General features: G+C 43.4%; 1 protein-coding gene across 1 annotated transcript in view; it reads right to left on the bottom strand.

Moving 5' to 3' along the window:
* Positions 1-304: 304 nt before the first annotated feature.
* The window catches only part of EPAS1 (endothelial PAS domain protein 1), a 244,659-nt gene continuing 229,777 nt past the window's right edge, over positions 305-15,186 (bottom strand). Inside the window, exons 13-16 of the mRNA XM_040351560.1 lie at positions 11,883-12,006; positions 10,091-10,208; positions 6,198-6,374; positions 305-1,711 (exon numbers count right to left, since the gene is read on the bottom strand). Of these exons, the coding sequence (XP_040207494.1) occupies positions 1,560-1,711; positions 6,198-6,374; positions 10,091-10,208; positions 11,883-12,006 (571 nt within the window). The 3' untranslated portion in view covers positions 305-1,559. The remainder of the gene's footprint in view (positions 1,712-6,197; positions 6,375-10,090; positions 10,209-11,882; positions 12,007-15,186) is intronic.

Genomic DNA, 15,186 nt, shown 5'->3' with positions numbered 1-15,186 from the left:
AACACTCCTCCTGATTGACTGAGACATAACAGCGGTGCCATTGGCTCCCACAGCTGTCAATGTCAGTCAGCCAATCAAGGATGAGAGGGGGCAAAGGTTGGGTTGGGGCTCCGTGCCTGAAGGGACACACAGAGCTGTGACTCAGCTCCAGTGTCCCCATAGGAAGCTGCTGACTGTGGGGGCACTCTATAGGAGAGAGGGTCCGGGAGCAGCAAAGAGGGACCTGAGAAGAGGAGGATCTGAGCTTCTCTGTGCAAAAACAACTGCACAGAGCAATGTAGTATATAGCATGTTTGTTATTAAAAAAAAAAAAAAAAACGTTACAATCATTTTAAGCTCAGACGGGCAGAGCAAAAGGTTTTGGGGCATGGTCTGGCGGGAGCCCAGGCTGAGGTTGCCTTACACCCCCATCAGTGGGTTTGCTTTGATGTGCGACTATTAGGGATATCTACGTTTCTACACATTGACATTTGGAGTCGGGACAAGCTCTCTCCCCAACCTGCTCTCACAGCAGTGGAACAGGACTAGCACCCCTTTCCAAGCCTGAGAAGCTCCCACATGAGGTTTTCGGTTCACAGTAAGCTAATAGGGTCCAACAATTTGATTGGACAAATCTCTAGTAAATACTCCATCCCTAACCATCACAGATGTGCAGATCAAGAAAAAAAACGGAACTTCGGAAAAGTGAGGTATTGAATGCCTTGTTTAGACGTTCTTAGGCTGTTGTTCAGAATCCAGTCCATCTATCGAAATAGTATTTTAAATAGTGCTGTCCGGTTGATGAATCTTGGCATGAACTGGGAAAATAAACAATACAATGCCAGTGATTCTAGCGTCTAATAGGATCTAAATATACCACATCATCACAAACTCACGATAAATCAAACCAATCAAATTTCAGCTTTCAGCAGTTTAATACACTGAAAGATGACTGTCGATTGGTTGCTTTGGGTTATTGCTCCACTGATGTTCCCCTTTGAGCATTTGATAAGCACTAAAGTGTTTAATGAGCTCAGAAATTTCCTGGTCTAAAGGAATGCAATTTCTTTGGTCTTATTCAATATGGGAATGCCGTTTTTTGTAAACCCTTTCAAGACATTTACAACCTGAAAAACAATGAAATGCAAGGCACTGCCATAGAATTACAGTATACAGAATTCCAGTGATCTGCATGCATCAGTAACATCCTCCATGATAAGTAGATATATTTACCAACGATCTGCTATGGCCATTAAAAAATATATATATAAATTACTTTAACAGGGCTATAAGGGCATGTAAAACATTTTCTATACTATACACTTATTTTGTTTTTATTAAAATAAAGAAAAATACAGCAGGTAAAAACATATATGTATATCTCTCTCTCTCTTTTTTAATCTGACATCATATCAGTAAGGCCACTATTTGGTACTGTGCACAAAGTTCCACATGTGAATGATTCTTGTAAGATTGTTATCAGTGATAGAAACTGTCTACTGGAAAAATATATTTAGAAACTGAAGCGCTTTTGTTTATTTAAAAAGAGTTGAAAGTCGATGAGAGGGTCACCGCTCCTCTCAGGTGGTCTGATCCAGCGCTTGGAGAAGGTCGCAGCCTTGCAAAAGGTTGGAGCTACCCAGTACTGGCACGTTGACCTCACAGTCGTATCTTGTGAGTTCTGGCAAGAGATAGGATTCAAATGTTGGGCTGATGAGCCGGTTGGTCATGGCTGTAAGGAAAAAAGTAAAAGACAATTAATAACAAGAGCCAGCAGTGGTTGGTAAGCTTGCTAGTTAGCATACTGATTGTGAAAGAACACTACTTCCTCGAACTACTGCCACCAATAACCACAACCATAGTTTCTATTACATGAATGTAATTGCTTATTAGAACTAAGGAAACCACCTGGATGAGTGGGGAAATATCTTCAGAATAACAGAACAAGTCAAGGTGAATGTGAATAGTTACTACTAACTACATGTAGCACCCTTCACCTAGGTAGGTGCTAGAGGGGAGATTTTTGGAGAGTGCAGGTAAATTTAGGTAGGCCTAGCTGGAAGCTATGCCTGTTTGTTTTGATCTGCGGAATCTGGAAGCCCACTTTAACAAAAGGGGCCCCCAGATCCCGCCCCCCCCCCCAGGTGAATCTCACATTGTACCCCCTACCCATTCACCAAAAGCGTAAAAAAGTAAAAACCACAAGAGACAGTTTTTGACAATTACTTTATTAAAAAAGAAAAACAAAAAAAGTGTCCAGCGATGTAAATCCAACCATCAATCATGCCGTCCGACGAACCTGAACAATAAAACGGGAAAAACGCCTCCTGTCGGAGCTTTAATTTTTTTTATTTTTAGGGTCCGTTGGGGAGGGTGATTGAACATTTTTTAATAAAAACTTTTAATAACTGTCTGTTTTGGTTTTTACTTGTTGACACTTTTTTGGTGAATGGGTAGGGGTACAATATACCTGATATCCATTCACATAGGTGGTCCAGGATCTGGTGGCCCCTTTTTTAAAGGGGGCTTCCAGATTCTGATAAGACCCCCGCCCGCAGACTCGACAACCACCAGTCAGGGTTGTTGGGAAGAGACCCTTGTCCCCATCAACATGGGGACAAGGTGCTTTGGGGGGCACCTCAAAGCACCCTCCCCATGTTGAAGGCAATCGGCCTGTTCTGGTTCATGAGGGGGCGCTCACTCGTCCCCCCCCCCTTTCCTGGCCTGCCAGGCTGCATGCTTGGATATGGACCTGGTAGGGATTTTAGAGGGACCCCACATCTTTTTTGTTCTTAATTCTGTCATAGGGTTTCCCTTAACCACTTCAATACACTGTATTATATACTCTTCACTGCACTATATACCCTCCACTGTATTATATATACACTACACTGTATATTGTCCACTGTATTATATATGCTACACTGGCTGCACTATATAATCTGCAGTGTATATATACACTTCACTGATGACACTATATACTCTCCACTGTATTACATATACACTACACCATATACGCTGCACTGTATTATATATACTACACTGGCTGCACTATATATTCTGCAATGCATTATATATACTACACTAATGGCACTATATACTCTCCACTGTATTAGATATACACTACACTGACTGCACTATATACTCTCCACTGTATTATATATACACACACACACACACACACACACACTACACTGGCTACACTATATACTCTCCACTGTATACACTGCACTATATACGCTCCACTGTATAAATATATATATATATATATATATATATATATATATATACATATATATACACACACACACACACACACACATACATACACACACTATACTGACTGCACCATATACTCTGAACTGTATTATATATACACACTACACTGGCTGCACTATATACTCTGCAATGCATTATATACACTACACTGGCTGCACTTCTTACTCTGCGATGTATTAAATATACTACACTGGCAGCACTATATACTCTGAACTGTATTATATATACTATATGGACTGCACTATATACTCTCCACTGTATTATATATATACTACACTGACTGCACTATATACTCTCCACTGTATTATATATACTACACTGACTGCACTATATACTCTCCACTGTATTATATAAAACTACACTGATTGCACACTACACTACCTGTCTAATCTCCATTCATTCACTATATACGGGGGCGCTCCGCGGCAGGCAAACTTGCTGCGAATGCCCCATATGTATGTTTGTTCTCCAAACAAACAGCTAATGTTCAAGCCCATCCCTACCAATTAGTAAATAGGGTCCACCTTTGTGTAATTTAATCTCAGTATAAATACAGCTGTACTGTGAAGCCCTCAGAGGTTTTTTAGAGAACCTTTGTGAACAGCATTGCAAAGGCAAAGGAACACACCAGACAGGTCAGGGATAAAGTTGTGGAGAAGTTTAAAGCAGGTTTGGGTTATAAAAAGATATCCCAATCTTTGAACATCTCATGGAGCTCTGTTCAATTCATCATCCAAAAATGGAAAGAGAATGGCACAACTGCAAACCTACCAAGACATGGCCGTCCACCTAAACGAACAGGCTGGACAAGGAGAGGAGCAGCCAAGAGGCCCATGGTAACTATGGAGGAGCTGCAGAGATCCAAAGCTCAGGTGGGAGAATCTGTGCACAGGACAACTATTAGTTGTGCACTCCACAAATTTGGCCTTTATGGAAGAGTGGCAAGAAGAAAGCTAATCAAAGTCTTATTTGCAGTTTGCGAGAAGCCATAAGGGGGATAAAGTGACAAGTGCTTTTGCGCTAAAATGGATCCTAAATGAGTGAATCCACCAAAAATATATAGTGCAGCAAAACCTAATTATGTTTACATGACATAAAACAGGAATATAAATAAATGGTGATTCTGCGCAACATATCACACTAATGGAACAGTGATATCACATAAGCAAGATAAATGTAAGAGCTGACAAATAATCAGCATATAGTATTAAATGCAAAGAGAATAGTGAGTCCAAATATAAATATATATATACTCAAATAATGAATAGTGAGTCCAAAATATATAATACTCATAAGGCGAATGTGCAAAAATATATAAAGAATATTGTGCAAAAAAAAAAAAAAAAAAAAAAAAAAAAAAAACGGAATGGAAGTTCAATCCCAATAGTAAACACAAATCAGCTGTCAGGGCAGATATTCTGAATGCACTGGATGAAGGTGAGCACCAGCTCTATGGTGTGAGTGCACGGCCGTGCGATAGAAGATAAACCAGATCCCTGGCTGAGCTCCCGGGACTCTTACCTCTCAGCCCTCCTAAATGGGCATTGATGTACAGGTCACTCGCAGCCTTCTATGGATGGTCCCTGATGTTTCCTCTCTTGATCTGATGGATCCTTCCTTAGTTGGGACAGATGCTCCTCGAAACCAGATGGATGATGTGGGTTATAAGAGAGAGAGAGAGGGGACTCCCATAGTGAGGTAACGTTTGGTGCAGGTAAAATATGTTTATTGAGGAAAAACCTGCACTTACATTAAAAGAAAAATAAAAGTGCAACGAGGAAACAAACAAGCGGCGTTTGAATCGCCAGCTTACGTCACTCCGGGTGTACGTCCTCCAATTCCTACGCGTTACGACACCACGTGTCTTCGCCCCAGACGAAGACACGTGGTGTCGTAACGCGTAGGAATTGGAGGACGTACACCCGGAGTGACGTAAGCTGGCGATTCAAACGCCGCTTGTTTGTTTCCTCGTTGCACTTTTATTTTTCTTTTAATGTAAGTGCAGGTTTTTCCTCAATAAACATATTTTACCTGCACCAAACGTTACCTCACTATGGGAGTCCCCTCTCTCTCTCTCTTATAACCCACATCATCCATCTGGTTTCGAGGAGCATCTGTCCCAACTAAGGAAGGATCCATCAGATCAAGAGAGGAAACATCAGGGACCATCCATAGAAGGCTGCGAGTGACCTGTACATCAATGCCCATTTAGGAGGGCTGAGAGGTAAGAGTCCCGGGAGCTCAGCCAGGGATCTGGTTTATCTTCTATCGCACGGCCGTGCACTCACACCATAGAGCTGGTGCTCACCTTCATCCAGTGCATTCAGAATATCTGCCCTGACAGCTGATTTGTGTTTACTATTGGGATTGAACTTCCATTCCGTTTTTTTTTTTTTTTTTTTTTTTTTTTTTTTTTTGCACAATATTCTTTATATATTTTTGCACATTCGCCTTATGAGTATTATATATTTTGGACTCACTATTCATTATTTGAGTATATATATATTTATATTTGGACTCACTATTCTCTTTGCATTTAATACTATATGCTGATTATTTGTCAGCTCTTACATTTATCTTGCTTATGTGATATCACTGTTCCATTAGTGTGATATGTTGCGCAGAATCACCATTTATTCATAAGGGGGATACAGCAAACGTGGAAGAAGTGCCACTTTGTGTAAAATAAAATTTTGATTTTTGGTTAGAACATGACAAAATGTGGAAAATTTCCAGGTGTATGAATACGTTTTCAAGGCACTGTATATACACACCATAGGAGTTTTTTTCTTGCCTTTCAGTAACTGTGATACCAATGCAGATCTATTATCTCGGTGCTAACCGACCATTTGGCTCCCATTAGGCACGGCAGGCTCTCTGTCTGAGAAATTAACCAAGACATGAAAAAACCGTAATAAATTAATCTGGTTTCTACTAACCTTTCATTTTCTGTGATTGTGGCAGATTGTAATCATGGTAATTACATGCACTGAAAAACGTGGTCTGATAAGGAGTTTTCCTGCCGTCTCTGGAACTTTGTGCACAATGTGGATGTGACTGCGACTGTTGGGTCATCTGCTGGTTTAATCCTCTGTGCCTGTTACAGATGAATTCATCTAGGAAGAAGATACAAATCTCCAGGTCACCCAACTGCAGACCAAGTTGTTCTTCCCTATTATGTGCACAGGCTGCAAGCGGTTGGACATTTCGTTTGGTCAATGTCACCGTAATGGTGAGGGAAAATAAAATGCATATTCTACAGGAGGCCACCATAGGGTCAGATCATGATGATGCAGGTAGAAGGTGTAGGCGTTCCTATGCAGAGGCTAGATCAGGGGTGCCCAAACTTTTGAAGAGCGAGGGCCACCTAAGCGACATGGTAACCGGTCGCGGGCCACAATGAGCGGAGCGGGTGGATGGCAGCCCACTCTACTCTATAGAGCCCACTCTGTTTTTTTATCATTTTTTGCGGATCTAATTGGAGGTAGGCATTTGTAAACAGACACAAGCCCATTTACATCTGCTACTCCTTACAGGGGAATGGAAGGTCCAATTGGGTTGGACTGACCGTGTCAAAGGGGCCTATGGCTCAGTGCAGGTAACCCACAGGTGCACTGCGCTGCACCTGCGGATCAGTTTGAAAGCAGCTCAGTAACCACTGCATAACAGATATGCCCATATATACACTGTGGGCCAGATTCACGTAGCCCGGGCGCAGCGTAACGTAACCGATTTAGGTTACACCGCTGCAAATTTTCTGTCTAAGTGCCCGATCCACAAAGCACTTACCTGGAAATTTGCGGCGGTGTATCCTAAATCCGTCCGGCGCAAGGTGGGCCAATTCAAATGGGGCGGGTACCATTTAAATTAGGCGCGCTCCCGCGCCAGACGTACTGTGCATGCTCCCGACGCAAATTTCCCGACGTGCTTTGCGCGAAATTACGACACGCCAACGTTTTGTGAATCGGGACGTGAAAAAAAGACTTGCGCCGGGAATTTTTTTTTAAAAAAAAAAATTCAAAAGCGACGCGGGAAAGACGGGTATACTTTTACATAATGTAGTAATTTTACACTTTGTAAAAGGTGCCCTATCTTTGCGACGGCAAACTAACACTTACGGCGACGTAACGACGGGAAAAAGTTTTGTGGATCGCTGTAACTGCTAATTTGCATACCCGACGCTGGTTTACGACGCAAACTCCCCCCAGCGGCGGCCGCGATACTGCATCCTAAGATCCGACAGTGTAAAACTATTACACCTGTCGGATCTTAGGGATATCTATGCGTAACTGATTCTATGAATCAGTCGCATAGATAGAAACAGGGATACGACGGCGTATCAGCAGATACGCCGTGGTATCCCTTTTGTGAATCTGGCCCTGTGAATTTAGTAATAAACTTAACTTTAATAACAGTATTCTATTCTATTTTTTTCCAGTGCAGGAGGTCACGGGCCACATCAGAGGGCTCCGCGGGCCACATGTGGCCCCCGGGCCACTGGTTGGCCACCCCTGGGCTAGATGATTGACGCCTTGTAAAAAACTTCCCCTACAGCAAAAAAAAAAAAAAAAAACGGCATAGTGTAAATGTTGGAATTATGCTGAATGGAATGTTAAATACATGTTTTTTTAGGGTGAACCTCCGCTTTAACTAGTAATCATGTGCGATAATCAACTTGTTGTTACAAGAAACATGTGGCCACAAATATTTGTTGGCGATAAGTTAACCACTTCAGCCCCGGAAGGATTTGCCCCCTTAATGACCAGGCCATTTTTTGCAATACGGCACTGCTCTGCTTTAACTGACAATTGCGCAGTCGTGTGACGTTGTACCCAAACAAAATTTACATCCTTTTGCACCAACAAATAGAGCTTTCTTTTGGGTGGTATTTTATCACCTCTGCGGTTTTTATTTTTTGCACTATAAACAAAGAGCAATAATTAAAAAAAATATATAATAATCCAAAATAAATACATTTATTCATCAGTTTAGGCCGATATATATTCTTTACATATTATTGGTATAAAAAAATCCCAATAGGTGTATGTTATTACACGATGTTTGTGTGAAACGCGTCTACGTGACCGCGTGTTGGTGTCTTTGGTGTTATCACTTTGAACAATAAAAGGAAATCGGAATTCCTGGATGTGCAGCCATTTCTTTTCTTACTGGGAACAGTAGATCTCTGTCATACCTCCTGTCAGAACTGGGAATCGCCTTGTTTACAAAGGCAGAACCAGCTCTACAGGTACGGCGATTTGCGCAGAACAGCCGACCTGATGCCGTATAACGACGGTGGCTGGTCAGCAAGTGGTTAAAGCGGTGGTTCACCCTTAGAGTGCACTTTTTAGCCTTAGATTCCTGCTCGTTTTGTCTAGGGGGAATCGGCTATTTGTTTTAAAATATGAGCAGTACTTACCTGTTTACGAGATGCAGCCTCTCCGTCGCTTCCGGGTATGGGCTGCGGGAATGGGCGTTCCTTCTTGATTGACAGTCTTCCGAGAGGCTTCCGACGGTCGCATCCATCGCGTCACGATTTTCCGAAAGAAGCCGAACGTCGGTGCGCAGGCGCAGTATAGAGCCGCACCGACGTTCGGCTTCTTTCGGCTACGAGTGACGCGATGGATGCGACCATCGGAAGCCTCTCGGAAGACTGTCAATCAAGAAGGAACGCCCGCTCCCGAAGACCCATACCCGGAAGCGACGGAAGAAGATGCATCTCGAAAACGGTAAGTACTGCTCATATTTTAAAACAAATAGCCGATTCCCCTAGACCAAACGAGCAGGAATCTAAGGGGGGAAACATTTTTTTTTTACGAAATGGGTGAACTCCCGCTTTAAAGTAGAACTTTACCAACAATAGCTTGATAAAAAAAAATAATACTCTTTAGCAAGGAACATACATTTCACATGAAGAGGGGTACATGATTGACGGCCGGCTATGGCGCGTCACACTTCCCGAAAATAGCCGGAGTAGGACTCAGCTCTTCACGGCGCTATACGGCGCCTGCGCACAGACTAGGAGCTGACTGCGCAGGCGCCGTGAAGAGCCAAGTCCTATTTCGGCTATTTTCGGGAAGCGTGACGCGCCATAGCCGGCCGTCAATCATGTTCCCCTCTTTATAGGAACGCCTACTCCCCGCGGGAGTCTGAAACTAAACAAATGGATTAAACTGTGAGTACAGCGAAAAAAATAAAAATAAAGGCATACTGTAGCTGACGCTAGTATGCTGGATGGCATGGTAGACAAAGAATTTATTTTTTTAGGGTGAACCCCCGCTTTAATAATTATGCCCAAAAAATTAGTGTGTGCTGTAAATTGCCTCCATCATTGCTCCCGTCTCTTCTTACTGGTGGCTGCCATTGTGCTGAAGCCCAGAGCCCTGGAAGACCTGTAAATCTTTAGGCTGTCAGCAGATTGGCCTCTACAAATTGTGGCACAGTGACTAAAAATAGAAAGGAACTAAGCATGTGCAGAGCAGGGTGAGGAAGGTGTAGGCAACCTTGGCACTCCAGCTGTGCTGAAGCTACAAATCCCAATCATCCCTCTTTTCCTGGGGGGGTTATGCCTGCGGCAGTCAGAGTCTTGCAATGCCTCTTGGGACATGTAGTTCTACAACAGCTGGAGTGTGGGGGTTGCCTATCCCTGGCATAGACACATTTTTAATGTTATACATATCTATACCTGCAAAATGGACCAGCCTGAAATCATCCAACATGACTTAATTTTCAGATTAAAATTCAACCTTAAAAAGTGTCTTGGGACATCTATCAGCATATAAAGGGCAACAACACAAGCCTATGAGAGCCATCACTAAAGTCCTCTACTCACCATTCAGCACACTTGTGCTCAGGGATTTCTTTTCTGAAACAAGTGGGCACATTTCTGGTTTTAAGGATTTCATCCTTTTCCACATAAGTGATTGTATGGTGTTGTCGGGTAACTCCCCCTACAAAAAAGACAATGCATTAGATGCACACTAAAAACAGATGATAGTATTACTAATAACATAATCCCTGTATAGGGTCGGTTTTATCTCTGACTTAGACAAATTTCAAGTGTTTTGCTTAGAAAAGAACATTTCTGAATGGGCTGCCCAGATCTTCCATCCAGTTGAAAAATCTCTACAGGTGGCAATGACTATATTCAATTCAAAATGTTAGTTCCCCTTTACAGAACCAACACATTATACCTTTCCTACCCCCTCCCGATTCCTTGCTGCACTTACCTCTGGGGATGCTAAATGGTCAGTGCCCCCACAGACGGTCCAGCGGTCTGGGGATCTGAAATCCCCACTGTTCTCCCTTTTCTCTGTGCAGCTCTTCCAGGACAGAAGCAGACCTTATCAAAATTGTGAACAAAATCTGCCCACCCATGTCCAGAAAAATGCTAGCTATTGAAAAGCAGTGAAATATAGAAAGAGGGAGCACTCACATTGCCACATCCGCAAATTTGAGAGGAAACAGAGAAGGGCACTCGAAGAGTTACCATAGGCCGGACTTTAAAAGGCAAAGGCAAACAACGGGGAAATAGAAAAAATATACATTTTATTGAAAAAAGTAAATATATTCAAAAAGTGTTCAGAATTAAAAATCATGTAGAATGATACAGTGAGCCCTTGTGCATTGACACGTTTCACCGTTTGGCTTCTTCGGGACACGATCAAGGTTCAAAGATGTAACAAAGAGAGAGAACGAGTCTCACTGTCTGGAACAAAATATATTCAAATTACACATCCAGTAATTAGCACATATAATAAAAATACTTGTTTTTCCTTTGGGACAGATCAGCATATGGTTTTTAGTTTAAATTATTTTTTTTATATGTGCTAATGACTGGATGTGTAATTTTAATATATTTTGTTCCAGACAGTGAGACTCGTTCTCTCGGTTACATCTTTGAACCTTGATCGCGTCCTGAAGAAGCCAAGCGATGCAACACGTCGATGCACAAGGGCTCACTGTACAATCTGTATCCTTCTACATGATTTTTAATTCTGAACACTTTTTGAACATATTATGTACTTTTTTCAATAAAACGTATATTTTTTCTACTTCCCCCATTGTTGGCCTATGCCTTTAAAGCCCGGCTTATGGTAACTCTTCGAGTGCCCTTCTGTTTCCTATTAACAAGCAGATCACATGGAAGTGATGGACAGGAAAGAATCCACAGAGTTATCCCTTTCTTTTTTTACTTCCCACTAACATGGAAGGGTTGGCTAGGTTGTCCAATAAGGTAAAAAGTGAGAAATAAGTGGCGCTTCCAAGGTAGCCAAAGAGTCCAGTCCTTGGATGATTGTCAGAGACTTTGATATAGTCTATAAAAGCCTTTCACAACCTTTTCAACACAGAGGAACCCTTGAAATAACTTTTCGGTCTCACGAAACCACTGCCAAAAATTGCCACATCTACAACTCATGATACATTAGTGGGAAGAATGCTGCTTACAATTGTTGACATACAGATAGCGAAAGAGACTAAATGTCAGAAATTGGTCATGGAACACCTTAGCAACCTCCGGAGGAACAATAGGGATCCTTGGAGCCCTTGTTCCCCCTGGTCTTTATATAGTGTATCAAAGCAGCCCGATTACAAACAGTCAGTGCAGATATCTCTCCGCTTACCACATTGAGTTGCGAGAACCCTTGAGCACCATAATCAAGCTGCCGCTTCCTCTTCATACTGTTGCAGAATGTCATCTCTGTAGGATGTAAATCCTTACCACGTTGCCCAAAGCTCTCAAGCGACCTGACAATAAGATTTCCAACAGAAATAAGTTTCCATCTCCAATATGTTTAACAAACATTAAAGAGTCAGTACAGGCAAAGGTGACATTTTCATTATAAGGGAGATCTGATAATTTGGAGTTGGCTCCTGACTTCTTTTAAGACTTGGTTACTCCAGGAACCAGATGGGGGATGATGTTGCTGGGGTACTACTAGCATACCTCCCAACCGTCCCAGATTTCGCGGGAATGTCCCGCGATTCGCGGCAAATCCCGCTGTCCCGCGATTCGCGGCAAATCCCGCTGTCCCGCGATTCGCGGCAAATCCCGCTGTCCCGCTAGTATTACTGTCTACCCCCCCCGCGCGTTGCAACAACTTGGATCCGCGGCCCCCCCCCCCCGCTCAGCAACTTCGTTTGGGGGGTATGCTCATTTGTCCCTCATTCTGAAGTTGAAAAGTTGGGAGGTATGTACTACTACTGGGGATGAGAAGAGAATCACAGGCGCCTCTAGGTTCCAACTGTAAACATTTTAATGAGATATAGGTGCGAGATTCTGTATGGCTTAATTTAGCAGTCCAAAACAACCTTGGCAGCCTTTGAGAGGGGGGTTTGAAAGCAGACTCCAGATATGCAAATGATAAGAGAAACACAGGTGCTTCTAGGTTAGAACTGTAAACATTTTAATGAGATAAAGGTGCATTATCCACTTACATGGGGTTTAAGGAAGTAAGTCCATGCACACTGGCGTGACGTTCACTGCAGAGCGGCGTTCCGAAGAGCTGATTTTTCTGCCTGTGGGGGGCAGAAATCCTAGCCAGCAGAATATCTGTGACCACGGTGATGAATCAGTGATGAGGCTTAGATCAGGCCGATGGTGAAGGATGGAATGCGGTGCCGGGAGCGATGACGTCACTGGTGGGTTGCAACGGCGTTTCGGAGCATGGGCTCTGGTGGTTGGAACTCAGGGTGTGATCCTTTGTCGAGCCTGCTGGCTAGAATTTATCCCCCACAGGCAGAAAAATCAGCTCTACAGATCGCCGCTCTGCAGTGATCGCCACGCCAGTGTGGATGGACTCATGCCTTACTTCCTTAACCACTTAAGACCCGGACCTTTAGGCAGCTAAAGGACCCGGCCAGGTTTTGCGATTCGGCCTTGCGTCGCTTTAACAGACAATTGCCCGGTCGTGTGACGTGGCTCCCAAACAAAATTGGCGTCCTTTTTTTCCCCACAAATGGAGCTTTCTTTTGGTGGTATTTGATGACCTCTGCGTTTTTTATTTTTTGCGCTATAAACAAAAATAGAGCGACAATTTTGAAAAAAATGCAATATTTTTTACTATAATAAATATCCCCCAAAAATATATAAAAAAAAAAAAAATTTCCACAGTTTAGGCCGATACGTATTCTTCTACCTATTTTTGGTAAAAATAAGCGTTTATCGGTTGGTTTGCGCCAAATTTATAGCAATTACAAAATAGGGGATAGTTTTATTACATTTTTATTAATTTTTTTTTTCTACTAATGGCGGCGATCAGCGTTTTTTTCGTGACTGCGACATTATGGCGGACACTTCGGACAATTTTGACACATTTTTGGGACCATTGTCCTTTTCACAGCAAAAAATGCATTTAAAATGCATTGTTTACTGTGAAAATGACAATTGCAGTATGGGAGTTAACCACAAGGGGGCGCTGAATGGGGTTATGTGTGACCTCATATGTGTTTACAACTGTAGGGGGTTGTGGCTGTAGGTGTGATGTCATCGATTGTGTATCCCTATAAAAGGGATCACGCAATCGATGCTGCCGCCACAGTGAAAAACGGGGAAGCTGTGTTTACACACGGCACTCCCCGTTCTTCAGCTCCGGGGACCGATCGCGGGACTCCAGCAGCGATCGGGTCCTGGAGTTTCGGACCCACGGCTGGGTACTAGCACAGGACGTGCCTGTACGTGCATGTGCCCAGCCGTGCCATTCTGCCAACGTAAATGTGCAGGAGGCGGTCCTTAAGTGGTTAAACTCCATGTAAGTGGATAATGCACCTGTATCTCATTAAAATGTTTACAGGTCTAACATAGAGGCGCCTGCGTTTCTCTTCTTAGTCACAAATCTGGAGTCTGCTTTCAACCCCCCCTCAAAGACTGCCAAGGTTTTGGACTGCTAAATTAATCTATACAGGTCTCCCCTTTTCATCTCTCCCCCTCAAGGACTTATTGATGGACTAATGTATTAAATCTCATAATATTTAACAGCACCACTAACGATTTTTTTTACTACTAGTGGGGAGTCTTAGGTGTTCTTATCCACCTTTGTGTGTTCTATCCCCTCCAGTCACATTCTTCATCTAACAGGCAGAGTGTGAACTCTTTGTAATGGACATAGCAGGTGTAGAAACGTAGGGACTTGGTGCAAAGAACACAATGAGCCCCCAACAGGTATAAGGAATTGTTATGTGGTTTACCAGGTGTCTACTATCAAAAACCGAAAAATCGTATATCAAGTATAACGCCCTGCTCCCAAAGATTAGGGGATGCTTGGGCCCATACCTGTTGAATTGTGTACAAATTTGCTTCTGTTGTGGCTGTGGTACTGCCTGGAAGTATTTTTCCTTTGTTGACTGTGGGTGGCGTTGCCACTTCAGGCCCATGTTGAAATACAGGTGTACCATGGTGTATTGGGTATCTCTCCTCGGCAGCAGTACAGTGAGAGTGGTGACCCCGCTGTGCATGCTGAGAGGGGATGCTTAAGGGGCAGACGCCATTTTTCGGGGGCCTTCGCCTCGTGGCCCTCCTGGCGTGAGTGATCTCAGTCTCGGGACCACGTTGGTCTGAGGCAGTGTTCCTCTAAAGTAGGCCCAGTTGTCGTGGTGATGGTGAGGTGATCCTGTGCTGTCTGTCCTGCGGGAGGAAGCCACTCAATGAAGGAAGCCAGGGGAGGACCTGTCCCGGAAAGGACTGAGCGGAAGGCTGGTACTTTGGGAGAAGCCTGGCAACTTATTGAAGGATGCACCGTAACCTACCACACCTTACAGTCCGCCGGATTGGCTTAAAGGCTCTTTGGCTGTAAGGCAGGAAGTTCAGGACTTTAAATCCTGTGGCAGAGGATTCCTGAATATCCATTCTGCGTTCTCAGACTGTCTGTAGCAGAGACTGTTTCCTATACCGTCTCGTGCATTACTCCGGCTGCTAGGCCATGTGAGAGG

This window comes from Rana temporaria, chromosome 4, assembly GCF_905171775.1.
Source record: "Rana temporaria chromosome 4, aRanTem1.1, whole genome shotgun sequence".
Classification (NCBI taxonomy): Eukaryota; Metazoa; Chordata; class Amphibia; order Anura; family Ranidae; genus Rana; species Rana temporaria.
This window is presented reverse-complemented; position numbering and strand designations above follow the sequence as displayed.